General features: G+C 36.4%; 1 protein-coding gene across 3 annotated transcripts in view; it reads right to left on the bottom strand.

Annotated features, from left to right (window-relative positions):
* SEC24A (SEC24 homolog A, COPII coat complex component) overlaps nucleotides 1-16129 on the bottom strand; it is a 63695-nt gene that overhangs the window by 22825 nt on the left and 24741 nt on the right. For all 3 annotated transcript variants that reach the window (XM_032837755.1, XM_032837756.1, XM_032837757.1), the window contains 8 exons: nucleotides 13669-13746; nucleotides 12711-12871; nucleotides 12254-12426; nucleotides 11094-11196; nucleotides 10004-10130; nucleotides 8298-8407; nucleotides 6394-6506; nucleotides 4221-4339 (listed from right to left, as the gene is read on the bottom strand). In XM_032837755.1, the coding sequence (XP_032693646.1) occupies nucleotides 4221-4339; nucleotides 6394-6506; nucleotides 8298-8407; nucleotides 10004-10130; nucleotides 11094-11196; nucleotides 12254-12426; nucleotides 12711-12871; nucleotides 13669-13746 (984 nt within the window). The remainder of the gene's footprint in view (nucleotides 1-4220; nucleotides 4340-6393; nucleotides 6507-8297; nucleotides 8408-10003; nucleotides 10131-11093; nucleotides 11197-12253; nucleotides 12427-12710; nucleotides 12872-13668; nucleotides 13747-16129) is intronic.

Below are 16129 nucleotides of genomic sequence, written 5' to 3'. Positions count from 1 at the left end.
CAGCAAGGGACACTCCATCCATCAGCTTATATATAAAACTGAGAGGCTGGACCTTATCAGTGAATTCACAATTTGGCCCATCATCAGAATCACCTATTCAGCGATTTTATTTCATGCAAAATAATTATCTGGTTAGGGAATGAATGAATAACCGGGCTGGTTTGTTGTGAGATTAAAAACAACCAAGACAGAAACAGGGGCTCTCTTAAACTACTGCCCTTTAAAGATGTATAGTGAGTCCTCACTATTTATGGATTCTGTATTTGCCAATTTGCCTACTACAATTTTTTTTTGAAGATTTTATTTATTTATTTCACAGTGAGAGAGAGAAAGAAAGAGCACAAACAGGGGGAGTGGGAGAAGGAGAAGCAGGCTCCCCTCAGAGCAAGACCCATAACCAAATGAGATCACCCAGGTACCCCTACTCACTAATATTTATTTGTAACCCCAAAACCAATACTCATGCTGCTTCTATGGACATTCATAGACATGCTCAGAGCAGCAAAACAATTTGAATTCTGAATCTGAGATTTTCTAACTAGTCTCATCGTGGTTTTCATTTGTATTTCCCTGATAACTTATGATACAGAGCAACTTTTCAAGAGCTTATCAGCCAACTGTTTATAGAAAATATTGAACACTGTGTATAGAATAGAGACATGTCTATTCAAATCATTTACCCACTTTATTTTTTTTAAAGATTTTATTTATTTATTTGACACAGAGAGAGAGATCACAAGTAGGCAGAGAGGCAGGCAGAGAGAGAGGGGGAAGCAGGCTCCCTGCTGAGCAGAGAGCCCGATGTGGGGCTCGATCCCAGGACCCTGGAATCATGACCTGAGCCGAAGGCAGGGGCCTAACCCACTGAGCCACCTAGGCACCCCCATTTACCCACTTTAAATTGTGTTTTTCTTGTTCAGTTGTAGAAGTTCTTTCTATAATGCAGATATAAATTCCTATATCTTTTTTTTAAAGATTTTATTTATTTATTTGACAGAGAGAGAGATATCACAAGTAGGCAGAGAGGCATACAGAGAAAGGGGAAAGCAGACTTCCCGCTGAGCAGAGAGCACAATACGGGGCTCGATCCCAGGACCCCGGGATCATGACCCGAGCCGAAGGCAGAGACTTTAACCCACTGAGCCACCCAGGTGCCCCACAAATTCCTCTATTTTTTAAAAAGATTTTATTTATTGGGGCATCTGGGTGGCTCAGTCGGTTAAGTATCTGCCTTCGGCTCAGGTCATGATCTCAGGGTCCTGGGATTGAGCCCTCATCAGGCTCCCCCATTCATTGGGAGTCTGCTTCTCCCTCTACCCCTTACCCTGCTTGTGCTCTCTCTTCTTTGTCTCTCTCTCAAATAAAATAAAATTAAGATTTTATTTATTTACTTGACAGAGAGAGAGAAAGATAGCAAGTGAGAGAGAGAGAGAGCATGTGCACGAGAAGGAGGAGCAGCAGGCAGAGGGAGAGGGAGAAGCAGGCTCCCCACTGAGCAAGGAGCCCGATGCAGGGCTTAATCCCAGGACCCTGGGATCTTGACCTGAGCCAAAGGAAGTTCAAATGACTGACCCACCCCAGGTGCCCCTAGATATAAATTCCTGATCAGATATATGATTTGCAATATTTTCTCATTCTGTGGGTTGCCTTTTTACATTCTTGACTGTGAAACACAAAAGTTCTTAATTTGGGGGGTACCTGGGTGGCTCACTTGGTTAAACGGCCAACTCTTGATTTACGTACATGTCATGATCTCAGGGTTGGGAACTTGAGCCCCACGTAGGGCTTCTGTCCCTGTCCTCTGACCCTCCCCCTTTTTGTGTACTTGCTCTCTAAATAAATAAATCTTTTAAAAAATTATTTTTTAATTTTGAAGAAGCCAAATTATCTATTTTCCTTTTTCTTTTTTTTCTCTAAGATTTTATTTATTTATTTGACAGAGATCTCAAGTAGGCAGAGAGGCAGGCAGAGAGAGAGAGAGGAGGAAGCAGGCTCCCCGCCGAGCGAGAGCCTGATGTGGGACTCGATCCCAGGACCCTAAGATCATGACCTGAGCCGAAGACAGAGGCCCAACCCACTGAGCCACCCAGGCACCCCCTCCTTTTTCTTTTTATCTAAAGTAATCTCTACACCCAACATGGGGCTCAAATTCATGACCTGAGATCAAGTGTCAGATGCTCTACCAAGTGAGCCAGCCATTTTTTATTTTGTTGTTTGTACTTCTGGTGTCATATCTAAGAAATCACACCCTAATCCAAGGTCACAAAGATTTACTTCTGTTTTCTACTATCAGTTTTAATCTCACACTCTAGTCTATGATCCATTTTGAGTTATTAATTTTTCTTAACTGTGGTAAAAGTATACATAATATAGAAAATTTATCACCTTAGCCATTTATTTTTTTAGTTTGTTCAAGTAAGCTCTATGCCCAATGTGGGGCCTGAGCCCCACAGGCCTCCCCCACCTTCTTTTTAAGATTTTTCCAAAAACATGTATTTACTTATTAGAGAGAGAGAGAGAGAGAGAAAGAGCAAGCAAGCATGGGCAGGGGGAGGCAGAGAGAGAAGCAGACTCCCTGCTTAGCAGGGGGGCCCATTGTGGGGCTCCATCCCAGGACCCCAGGACCAGGACCTGAGCCAAAGACAGACACTCAACCAAATGATCCACCCAGGCTCCCCTTCCTCCTCTTTAATATGATTTAAGGTAAAGGTCCAATTTCATTCTTTTGCACGTTTACTTTTCCCAGAACCATTTGTTGAAAAGACTGTCTTCTCCCCACTGAATAGTCTTGGTATGCCTGTCAAAAATTAATTCAGGGGGCGCCTGGGTGGCTCAGTGGGTTGAAGCCTCTGCCTTCGGCTCTGGTCGTGGTCCCAGGGCCCCGGGATCGAGCCCTGCGTCAGGCTCTCTCCTCAGTGGGGAGCCTGCTTCCTCCTCTCTCTCTCTCTGCCTGCCTCTCTGCCTACTTGTGATCTCTGTCAAATAAATGAATAAAATCTTAAAAAAAAAAATCTTAAAAAAAAAAAATCAATTCAGGATAGGGACTTTTGGGTGGCTCAGTTGGTTAAGTGTCCAACTCTTGCTTTCAACTTAGGTCTTGATCTCAGGTCATGGGATCAAGCCCCATGTCGGGCCTGCACTGGGCGTGGAGACTGCTTGGGATTCTCTCTCCCTCTCTCTCTCTCTCTGTCCTCTCCCCGCCCCTGGACTTGTGTCCACATGCTCCCTCCCTCCCTTTCTCAATAAAAATAAATAAATAAATCAGGGTTGCCTGGGTGGCTCAGTCGGTTAAAGACCCTTCAACTCAGGTCAGGGTCATGATCCTGTGATCCTGGGATCAAGCCCCACATCAGACTCTGCTCAGCAGGAAACCTGCTTTTCCCTCTCCCTCCTGCTGTACCTACTTGTACTCCCTCTGTCAAATAAGTAAGTAAATTCTTTAAAGTTTTTTTTGTGTGTGTGTGACAAAGAGAGAGATCACAAGTAGGCAGAGAGGCAAGCAGAGAGATGGGGGGAAGCAGGCTCCCCGCTCAGCAGAGAGCCCAATTCACTGCTTAATCCCATGACCCCAAGATCATGACCCAAGTCCAAGGCAGAGGCTCAACCCACTGAGCCACCCAGGCACCCCATAAATAAGTAAATTCTTAAAAAAAAATCAATTCAGGGGCACCTGAGTGGCTTAGTGGGTTAAAGCTTCTGCCTTTGGCTCAGGTCATGATCCCAGGGTCCTGGGATCGAGCCCCGCAACAGGCTCTCTACTCAGCACAGAGCCTGCTTCCTCCTCTCTCTCTGCCCATCTTTCTGCCTACTTGTGATCTCTGTCAAATAAATAAATAAAATCTTAAAAAAAAAATCAGTTCAGCATATATGTGAGGGTTTATTCCTGGAATAAACCTATTCTGTCCCATTACTTTTATATGTCTCTCTTCAAATACTTCTTGAATGAATAAGAAGGGAAAAAGAAACCTATGTTTAATTTGTTTGAACATTAACTTGTTTTTGTTGCCTCAGAATTCACTTTACCTCTGTTACTGTTTTCTCTTCTATAAAATGAGGGATTGGACTAAGGACTCTTACAATTCCAACAAGCTTATGACTTTATACTCAAGCTCTTAGTCATATCATATACACCATACACACATACATAATGTCAAATATTCATGATATATTTATAAAACTGAAAATTCCTAAGGCGTTTCAATAATTTTAAGTATATATACCTTCAATATCTGAAACGATTAGCATCTGAGGTTGAGAGAGACCTTCTTGAAGACTGTAGAAGTGGATTGTACTATCAAATGTAATGAAGCCAATTTTTGTCCTGGTGTTCCCAGGAAGCCTACAACAAACAAATTCAAAAGAGTATTGCATCAAGTTTTTCCATATACATACATATATAAAAATATCTGTGAAGAGTTAACATATAACATATATCATAAAAAATACTTTTGTATTATGGAAATTGTCCCAAAATAAATGATTAATCCACCCAATGTTTAACTAGTATGAAAACAGAACCTACTCAAAGTGAAAACATTACATGTAAGCCAAACAATAAAACCCTGCAATAATATAGCAATCCAAAACTCACTATACGTATATAAAGTTACATAAATTACAAAGCAAATGGTATATAAAAAAAATACTTGAATGTATATATAAACCTTTTCATGTTCTTATAGTGAACTTTGTAGATAATTTTAATTTAACAGAAAGTTTTAATTTAACAAAAAATTACCATTTAGCAACTGTAAAATATAACATATCCATGTGTCTATGTGTATATAATATATATATGTATGTGTGTATATGCTAGGCATGGAGCCCACCAAAGGGCTTGAACTTCAGACCCTGAGATCAACACCTGAGCTGAGATCAAGAGTTTGACGCTTAACCAATGATCCACCCATGCACCCCTAAAATATAATATAAATTAACGTATTGCATATCTTTTAAAAAATTTACCCAAATCTCTTATATTGTTCACCTTAAGAGCACCAAAAGTATCTGTCTTAAAGAACTTAAATATGTGGACCTTCAGTTTCTTAAGGAGAGAGACAAACTAGTTTTCACTCTTGTTGATTAAAAATACAAATACTGGGTGCCTGGGTTGCTCAGTGAGTTAAGCATCTGCCTTTAGCTCCCGTAGTGATTCCAGGGTCCTGCAGTGAGAAGGGAGCCTGCTCTGCCTTCCCCTCCCCCCGCTCATGGTCTCTCTTTCTCAAATAAGTAAAATCTTAAAAAAATAAATAAAAATTTAGGGGCACCTGGGTGGCTCAGTGGGTTAAGCCTCTGCCTTCGCCTAGGTCATGATCTCAGGGTCCTGGGATTGAGCCCCACATCAGGCGCTCTGCTCAGCGGGGAGTCTGCTTCCCCCTCTCTACCTGCCTCTCTGCCTACTTGTGATCTCTCTCTCTCTCTGCCAAATAAATAAAATCTTTTTAAAATAAATAAATTAATTAAAATTAAAATAAAAAAGAAACACAAATGCTGGCAAGAATAAGGAGGCTCCTTTCGCCCAGGTGAGGGATTTAGTCCATTTCTGATAAGATATGATCCTTCACATTCTTCTATACCACGCAAGAGCACTATATTTCACAACAGTGAAAAGTCATACTAGCTTTTATAGGTTACAATAAGTATCTAAGAACCATTTATAGTACAGATATTTTAAGAGACTTAACAGATATGACAACTAAATGCAACATGTATACACTGTTTGGATTCTTATTTCAACAAACCTACAATAAGGGCATTTCTGACATAACCAAAAATTGAACTAGGTATTAAATCATATTACGGAATTACTGTTCATTTTGTTTGCTGTGATACTTGTATCTTAGGGTTAAAAAATAATTGCAATTATTTATAGGTAAGAAGATATGCTGGCTGAGATTTGAGTGAAAATACTCATGTGGAAAAAGTGTTGGTGTATGGGAGGGATTAGATGAGACAAGAACAAATGAACATTAAAATGTTGAAGTTGAGGGATGGTACCTGGAAGTTCACTACATTCTATTTACTAGTTGTTTGAAATTTTTCCATAATGAAAAGCTAAAATAAATTTATGTTTCTCAGGGGGCCTGGGTGGCTCAGTGGGTTGAGCCTCTGCCTTCAGCTCAGGTCATGATCTCAGGGTCCTGGGATCGAGCCCCGCATTGGGCTCTCTGCTCAGGGGGGGAGCCTGCTTCCCCCCATCTCTCTCTGTCCAATAAATAAATAATATCTTAAAAAAACAATTTATGTTTCTCAGAGAGAATGAGGTCTGAAATTAACAAACCAATTTAAATGGACATTTAGAACATAATTATATATAGCATTTTTTGTATTTTGAAACTATTAATTCATTTTGCAAACAGTAGTTTCAAATTTAAGCTGAATTAAGATACTTACAAATCCAGATTGTCCAACAAACTCTGGCAAACTGAATTCAAGTATCCAGTTTCAACTGCATTGTGAGATACATCAAATACAAAGAGGTACACTGGAGGTTGAGGTGGTCGTAACTGAAAAAAAGAAAGATCTCATTAAAGACCTTTAATAGGATTAAATCTAAACTTACCATCTGTAGATTAAATGGAGACACTAATAAACAATAATGGATTAAGAAAATAACATAGAAATAACAGGAGTTCTAAAAATAGACAAACTATATTATACTGTTTTCAGATGTGGAGTAAGAAAAAGAAAAATGAAGATGTGATTGCCCTAAGTCAGAAGAGTTTTTCTTTAGGGACAAGGAGAGAAAATATAGTCAGAGGGCTTCTGGGAGTACAGCAATGTTCAATTTCTGACCTGCATGGTACTAATAACACAAGTGTTTACAGTTACTTGGTAAGCTACATATTTGTTTTATAGACTTTTCCATGTATACACTATATTTCACAATTTAGGGAAATTAAAACCGTGTAAGTGACAAAACAAGTTAGCCTGAGCTGGTTTCTTAACCAACGCATTTTAGTCAAGATCCATAAAAATGTACAACTATATTTTAAAATTCCAAACTCAAAGATTTGTTCTCAAGTCAATAAAAAAGCATCAAATAACCATAATGAGAACTGGGCATGTAGTATACTAACTTTTTTTTTAGAGGGTACTAACTTTTGTATTTTTTTGCACAGACCACTTGCCAGATTCATAGCATCTGTCACCTAAAGATAAATGGAGAAGGTGCAAAACATCTTCCAATAGGCGAATTTACAAATTTAAAGGAAGTCAGTTTTCCAAACCCTGGGAGATAAAAGACACCTCAGGCAACCAATACAAAAGAACAGATGCATCTTCTGATTTTTTGGTTTTAATTCAACAAAGAGGCAGCTATACTAGGGAAAACTATTACCACCCATTTAAGTGTCACAAAACTTTCTTCTACAATGAACTTTTCTGTGGTGAAAAAAAAAATGAACCCTCATAATTTCTATTTCCCATTGCCCAGAGATTACCCCACAAAAACATAACAAGGTAAAATAAAACATAAAAAATTGGGGCGCCTGGGTGGCTCAGTGGGTTAAGCCTCTGCCTTCCGCTCAGGTCATGATCTCAGGGCCCTGGGATTGAGCCCCGCATTCGACTCTCTGCTCAGTGGGGAGCCTGTTTCCTCCCCTACTCTCTCTGCCTGCCTCTCTGTCTACTTGTGATCTCTCTCTCTCTGTGAAATAAATAAAATCTTAAAAAAAAAAACATAAAAAATTGATGTGAAGTCTTATCTTCATATTCACTCTATTTAGAGGCAATTATGGCATGGTGAAAGCATAAGCAAATCAAAAGGCATGGATTTTTATACAAGGTCTCCCACTTACTGAAAGGATAATTTAGCAAGTCACTTAATCTGTGTTCGCATCTATAAAGCAGGATTAACAGCACTGACCTAGCTTAAATCGGATGGTTGTTTGTGATGATCAAAAATATGTTAAGTGCTTAATAAAATGTAAAATGCTAACGAAACATTAGGCCTAATTATTATTTTAAAAATGCAAGACCTCAGATACTCATACAAGTGCCTAATAATAGTATTTGCAAGAGAACATTTATCACGACATTATTAGAAAAAAATTGGAAGTGACCTAAAAGTAAATATGATCCTGGTATTATATTTCACATTTCTGGATTGATACACAAAAAATATAGGTGAACTTTTACGTATACTTTTACTTTTCAAATTTACCCTTATATAATAAATTATATTTATAATGAACAAATATAAGATTTAAAAACATAAAATTTTGTTATAGGATGCTACAATGTTTTATTTAAAGCCCAGTGTTAAATAAATACGCTACATAAAAATGAAAGCTTACCATGTATTCTGAAGGAGCCATAAATTCAATAGTAGCATTCTGAACTTCAGGTCTTCTGTGAGGTTCTCCATAAACTCTAGTCAAAGGGTTGTACATGAATTCCTCAGGAACTATAAGTCAACAACATTCAATGATAAAACTGAAAGGATTAAGTTTGATGTATCTTGCATTTAGTTGTTTTCTTATTTTCAGGTTTTATAGATAAGCCAATACAGACTAAATATTAAAGGACAAATACACTGTTTTTGAGTTCAAGTTTCCCCCCCACTCAATAGCACCAAGTATGTCTTGCTTTTACAGCCACAATAACGGTGATTTTTCTCTTCCTACCTTCTAATATACTCTTTGTCTTAATTCTTACTAAAACTGCTTTCCTAAATCAGCTTGAAAGGATGATAAAAATTCACTAAATACCAATTATTATCTTAAATGTGAGACTAAATTTTGTCTTAAATTTCATAATGGTACACAAATATTAACATTTGACACAATACATACAGACTCTGGCTGCCCCACAAATCTACGGTAAAAATACAAGCTAAAGCTAAAGCCTAACAGTTCTGTGACTTCCATTAATTAAGGAGGCCTTTATGGAATATCAGTTACCTACCACATATAATATACTAGTGCTCAAAGAATATTTTCTAAATTATCATTGTCCCTGTCTTCCCATTAACTGTTTAGAAATTCAAATCCTATTGAAGGGTAAGCCATAGTTTATGAAATGGTCTGGGCTGCATACTAAAATGACTCCTACCTTTATTATAATTTTATTTCACATTCTAATGCACCTATACATAAGATTTCAAAGGCATACCAAACCCTATACATACATTTTCTATATTATTAGAGAGTAAAAATTATGTTCTTATTCGATGCTCACTTTACTCCTAAAAAACATAAGAATGGCCTTTAAAAAATCTCTTAAATTCCCCATTTCCCAATGCTTAATGAAATTTCCTTTCAAACAGAGACCCAGTTTTCTTTTTTATTTTATTTTAATTTTTTTTTTTTTTTTTTTTAAAGTAAGCTCTACACCCAATGTGGAGCTTGAACTCACTACCCAAAAGCAAGAGTCACATGCCCCACCGAATGAGCCAGCCAGGTACCCTGGAGACCTAAGTTTCAATATGGTTATCAACATACCCTTTTTCCTCTCTAATCCTAATAAAGTGTTACTGGTTAGCTGATATTCCTTAAACACGGGCTGTAAGCAGCTTCTGAAATAGATCTCCTCTTCCTCAATTACTGAAAAAACTACATTCAACTAACCTTCTAGCACTGCCCACCTCCCTTCATACAGCAGTGAATGAAGCTAATGGCAGCTATTCTGTGGACTTATTTTCTTTCACCCTAGAGAAAAGGCATGGGACAATTTCTAAATAAAAATATTTCTTAAATTATAGGCTTAAATAATACCATGAAATATGCCATTTATTATATATCCAATATAATAAATGTAAAAAAGTGGTATCAGAATATCACATTTTTGTTCAAAAAGTATATAATTATTCATATATGTATACATATGCACATATATGTATGTATGTATAAATGTGTAGAAAGAAGTTAACAAAAGTCATCTTAGTGTGGAAGGATTACAAGTAAGTAAGACAGGTTATTGGTTTTTTTTTTTTTTAATTTCACATTATCTGCTTTCTCTACAACATGAACTGAAATTTATAAATGTTATTAAAAAAACATACCATCATTGACTCGATAACATAAGTTACACTTCCATCTCCTTTGATCCAGAAAGCTGACAAAAGGGTTGATATATGTCCTGCAGGAGCGGCATCTCACAATTGTACTGGAGGTAACCACAGGCAATTGCTAAAAAAACAGAACTGATTTTTTAAAGGCAGTGATCATCACATCTAAAGGCCAAATACTAATCCGTACCTTTCAAGTAACTTCAGGGATACTGTAATTTTGGAGAAAAAAACCAAGGGTAAAAGATGTGTCCAAACTGTCACACAACAAAATTATGTAGCTAAAATGTATTGATTTTAAAAACTATTTTTCTCCAGGAACATTCTCATTAAATCCTGCCTTTTTAAAAGTATTTATTTTCTAATTAAACATTTATATTATGAAATAAACATGGTAAATACCCAATGTTTTTTGAGATAGATGGTAAACGGCCAATGAAATGACCAAGTAAGTTACTAGGAATTTTCTTCATGTTGTATTAAGAGGCTTACTAAATTCTCATGAAAGAACTGTCATAAAGTAAGGTAAGGGTGAATTATTAAGTATTCAATTAAACTCTGCAATTATGCTCCTATTTAAAGTTTATCCTACATACTAGAAGTTCTAAAGTCTTAATATAAATTTGTTTTGGAATAGTCACCTCACTTATGTACTGATCCTCCCGAGAGTATGTCAAGGTCTCCAAGCCTTATGATAAAAGTGGAAGGGCTTCTTTATTCTTCCCGTAAGCAGAGGGAACAGCTTCCTAAAGCAATAAATTTACTCCAAGAATGGCAGGACTGGGAGACTGGGTAAAGCATTTTAAATAGGCAAATGATTTACAACTTTTTAAAATAGCATGGTTCATTTATTTATTTTCTCTCAGTACCTCTTGAATTTTTCAAAAATAGGCTTATTTTACCTCATTTTGAAGTGTTTGGTAATAAAAATGATGGCTGAATTACAAATAAAGGAACCTGTCAATGGTCAAATTCCTAAAGAAAGCACAGATAAATTCCACATGTGCTTCTTTACTACTGTAGAAAATTCCTTACCACCAAGATAATTTTCCATTAGATATTTACGTTCATTAGTGAAACATACCACTAGGTCTTTGAAAGGATGAAGCAGCAATCCCAAAGGAAGTTTGGCTTTATTCAGTAAGGCCTGAGTCTGAGGAATGCTAGTCAGCGTGCATCGAAATAACCTGTATCAAAGTAAAAACCATGTATCATAAAAAAAGAATCATTGTCAGCTGTCACTAGGATTATTTTTGGACAAAAAAAAATATATGAAAGGTACACATTTTAACAGTGGATCAAATTACAAAGAAACTTTTCAATAGGCCCTCTCAAATTTTATCCCATTAAATATTTAAGTCCTGGGCGCCTGGGTGGCTCAGTGGGTTAAGCCGCTGCCTTCGGCTCAGGTCATGATCTCAGGGTCCTGGGATCGAGTCCCACATCGGGCTCTCTGCTCAGCAGGGAGCCTGCTTCTCTCTCTCTCTCTGCCTGCCTCTCTGTCTACTTGTGATCTCTCTCTGTCAAATAAATAAATAAAATCTTAAAAAAAAAAAATTTAAGTCCTATTCAGAAAGAGAGGCTGGATAGTTACAACCCTGTATTATGTAACTAAAATACAGTCTCTTCTTGGCTTGGCTTGTGCATAAGACAGCCCAGACTAACAAATGATTTCTTCTTTATATAAATCTTGATTACACTGGAATTAAAAGGTGATGACACAAACGTACAAATGCAAGCTTAAGTTTATTAATGAAAAGATCAGTTTTGTTGAAGGTTCTAAAAAAACCATTTAAAAAATAACAAAATTTGATTTTGTTATCACTACAAAGTCATCACCACACACATTTTAAACTAATGATCCATTTTAAGGGATAGAAGGGTATTAAGTTTGTTATGAAAAATAATTTAAAATGAGAGCAAATAAAGAATTATGTAGAATCAAATCCCATATGTTGGACTTTAAAAAAAAATAATTTATTTACCACAATGATAAAGAGTGTCATAGTTTCATTAGGGCTGGTAAGAGCAGTCATCAGCTTAGAAGTTACAACCCTATCTGAGTTAGAATATTTCAAATATCAAGTAAGCAATTAACAAAGATCTATTTTCCTGTATGCAAAACTATTTTCATAAATTAATGGTTGTACTGCTTGCTCATAAAACATGTAGCGCCAAAAACAAAATCCAAAACTTCTAGAATAAAATGTCATGTGCAATAAGAAACACTATTTGAAACCTTACTCTGGGTTACAATTGAGTTTCTGGATATCTTCATGCAAATTTGGAACAGGAGGCCGCAAAGGTGTTGCTGGAAGCATGTTTCTTTCTTGAAGAAGATTGATAACTCTTAGCCCCTCTGGATGTAGACTTAATCCACTCATGCTTGCAGCTAAATGATTAGCACCTAAGGGAGTCTAAAGATAAATAATTTCAAAGTAAGTAGACTTTATAACGTTTTCAGTTGAAAACAGAAGTATATAAGGATTTATTTACTTAATTTTGCTCTAAATAACAAAACTAATCTAGATTTCCTGGTCAATTTTGTTTGGTTCTGGGGATATGTAATAAAACAGGTCTTATGAAATTCCATTATTTTAATTGGTTAAAAGTATTCATTACAGCTTCCCAAAACTTTTATGCCTACACAGTTTAAATCAAAAGATGGAAAGCTGGTTAAAAAAGAAAAAAAAAAGTTTACCTGAGTAAAGCCCTGTGGCCCACTTGAGTAATTCAAGGAAGAGGGTGGCATTCCAGTTGTACTAGGTGGTCCTGTGTTCTGATAACCAGGTGGTAAGGAGGGATATGAATACCCAACACTTCGGCTCATTGTGGGATTCTTGTTAGTATGCTGTGGTGTTGCTAGAAACAAGGTAACTTTTAAGTTCTATTTTATACTTTAGAATACTTCAAATAAACACATACATCCATTGAATTATAACTCTAAAATCCCTTGGGTAATTTAATACCTTCATTTATCAAATTTGCAATATAAGACAAATAAACACTAGTGACAAAATAATAGCAATGATCAAAATCTAGTTAATGTAGACTATAACCAAAAACACATAAAAATAAGCTTATATGAAAAAAATAAGCTTGGTATGGTTGATTTACTTTTGTATCATTTACTAAACTTTATATTTAGACTAAAATTCTAATTCAAAATATCAATGAAAGCATATTAATGTACAACTGGTTTAATATATTGAAATAGATTTAATTCATAAAAATACTCTATAGCCAGAACATAATAATAAAGCCCATGATCCCAATTCTTTTTTTTTTTTAAGATTTTATTTATTTATTTCACAGACAGAGATCACAAGTAGGCAGAGAGAGGGGGGAAGCAGGCTCCCTGCCAAGCAGAGAGCCCAATGTGGGGCTCGATCCCAGGACGCTGGGATCATGACCCGAGCCGAAGGCAGAGGCTTTAACCCACTGAGCCACCCAGGTGCCCCCATGATCCCAATTCTTAAAGGAAAAAAAAACTAATAAAACAAATCTAAAGGTATAGAAATAAAAAATGCTACCATGAGGTATTGCTGTGTGATAAGATTATGAAGTTTTCTTCACTGTTTCGTATAATGAACACATACTAAAACAAAACAAACGTACACATACACAAAAAACAAAAATCATCTTTTATAGCATCTCACCCAAGAAGCCACCGCCTTCAATTTCATCATAACTATTGTGAACCACCATAGATCCATTATTGGTATTTGATGCAATACCTAAAAAAGAAGTTTATTACAATATTTAAACTAGAAAAATTTGAGCGCCAATGTCTAAAATTTAAGATAACTTTCCAAATATTTTAGCCCACAACCCAGGAAAAATGTCAAATCTTGAAATAAAAATTTCAAATAATGCATTCTTTTTCTTTTTTTAAAAGATTTTATTTATTTATTTGACAGAGATCACAAGTAGGCAGAGGCAGGCAGAGAGAGAGGAGGAAGCAGGCGCCCTGCTGAGCAGAGAGCCCGATGTGGGGCTCGATCCCAGAACCCTGGGATCATGACCCCAGATGAAGGCAAAGGCTTAACCCACTGAGCCACCCAGGCACCCCTGCAAATTTTTAAGTATACAAAATATATAAAAGTTGTGGGTTTTTTTTTTTAAGATTTTATTTATTTATTTGACAGACAGAGATCACAAGTAGGCAGAGAGGCAGGCAGAGAGAGAGGGGGAAGCAGGCTCCCTGCTGAGCAGAGAGCCCAATGTGGGGCTCGATCCCAGGACCTTAGGATCATGACCTGAGCTGAAGGCAGAGGCTTTAACCCACTGAGCCACCCAGGTGCCCCCAAAGTATATAAAAGTTTTAAATAATTTTACGAACTTCTAAAACTGATAGTCCTTCGTGCAGTTTGTAAAATTATATATTATCTGAAAGATTTCAGCAGTTGAGAGCATTAAAAACCTCTAAAGAACAGTACACCCTGAAAAAAAAAAAAGTCACCAAAATCAATACTATTTAAAGAGAAAATAAATTATGAAGATAAAAATACTTTTTGGGGGGAGGCACGTAGGTGGTTCAGTCGATTGAGTGGCTGCCTTCGGCTCGGATTGTGATCCCAGGGTCCTGGGATAGAACCCCACGTTGGGCTCCCTGCTCAGCTGAGAGCCTGCTTCTCCCTCTCCCTCTGCTGGCCTCTCTGCCTACTTGTGTTCTATCTGTCAAATAAATAAAATCTTAAAAAAATATATATATATATTTTTCAAACTAATGAACAGAGTGGAATCTAGAATTAATCTGAAGATGATATGTTAATGTAATGATTGCTTTATTCTAGGGAGCAGCTACTAAAATAAAAATCTTAACTTCCTTTCCCTCCAATTTAAAGATTTAAAGATAAATGCCAGGAACACCTGCTTATGAAGAATTGAAATCTAGGGGTGCCTGGGTGGCTCAGTGGATTAAAGCCTCTGCCTTCGGCTCCGGTCATGATCCCAGGGTCCTGGGAGAGCCCCGCATTGGGCTCTCTGCTCAGCGGGGAGCCTGCTTCCCCCTCTCCCTCTGCCTGCTTCTCTGCCTACTTGTGATCTCTCTCTCTGTCAAATAAATAAATAAAATCTTTAAAAAAAAAAAAAAAGAAGAAGAATTGAAATCTATTTCAAGGTACCTCTACTATTTATGAGCTCTAAGTCAGGTATAGAAGAAACTAAAATTAGTAAATAGAATCAACCTCTAGCTTCTAACTACAAAGGTGCTAACTTTAACAGTCATTTTAACACCAAACAGTTAAGTTTAATAGTTGATAAAATCAGTTAATTCCTTTCTAGCTCTCAAGACCACCATGACTTTAATTAACCATGAGTTGATATGAAAACCTTAGTAAAACTGTTTGTAAAAGTAAATGAAAACACTGGGCATATTTTTAGTTGGTTAAAAATGCAAATATTTATTGTAGCTTGATTTTCAAAATTATAATGTGGCAAACAGTGGGACATTTTCATTTTGTTACTCATTGTTAACAACATTCTTTTCAAAATATTCACAGGTTGCTCTTTTCCCTACTTATATAATACTAAAAAAAGGAAATGCTAGAAGAAAAAACAAAAATAATATTCATCGTATTCAAAAGTAGGATATGGACAGTGGTTTTTCGCTCCTCTGTTTTCCTATTTTCACATTTTGTTGCATTGGTTAGGTTATTGCTAAAATCAATTTCTTACTTGATAAAATATATTGTTTAATAAACTTGTATTTTAAAGTTATATCTGAAGACAATGCTTTAAAACATTTTACTGTTTACATACAACTTCAAAATGCTTGTATATTTTACTTTTTATTTAGGTTGATGAATATTTGTTAACATTTACAATAACAGCAAAAAAAAAAAACCCACTGCTTTCATGGAAAAGAGCCAGTGTATTAAAAGGACAGTTCTAACACCATGCCCAGAAAAACAGAAATTCTCACCTTCCTCTGCCAAAAGGCATCTAACTTTAGAGCCATGATTGTTAAAATCTGCCCAGCAACAAAAAAAAGTAACAGTAATTCCTAAATGCTAGGCTGATACAGGGTAGTGGAATACTAAGGAACTTTTTTAAACTCTAAATTCCTGAAGGCCTTCCTAACTGAAACAACTAAAGTTTCTGGAAAAAATATTACCT

The sequence above is a fragment of the Lontra canadensis genome, unplaced genomic scaffold (assembly GCF_010015895.1).
Source record: "Lontra canadensis isolate GAN:19392208 unplaced genomic scaffold, GSC_riverotter_1.0 scaffold99, whole genome shotgun sequence".
NCBI lineage: Eukaryota > Metazoa > Chordata > Mammalia > Carnivora > Mustelidae > Lontra > Lontra canadensis.
The sequence above is the reverse complement of the archived record's forward strand: the minus strand, read 5'-3'. Positions and strand labels throughout refer to the sequence as shown.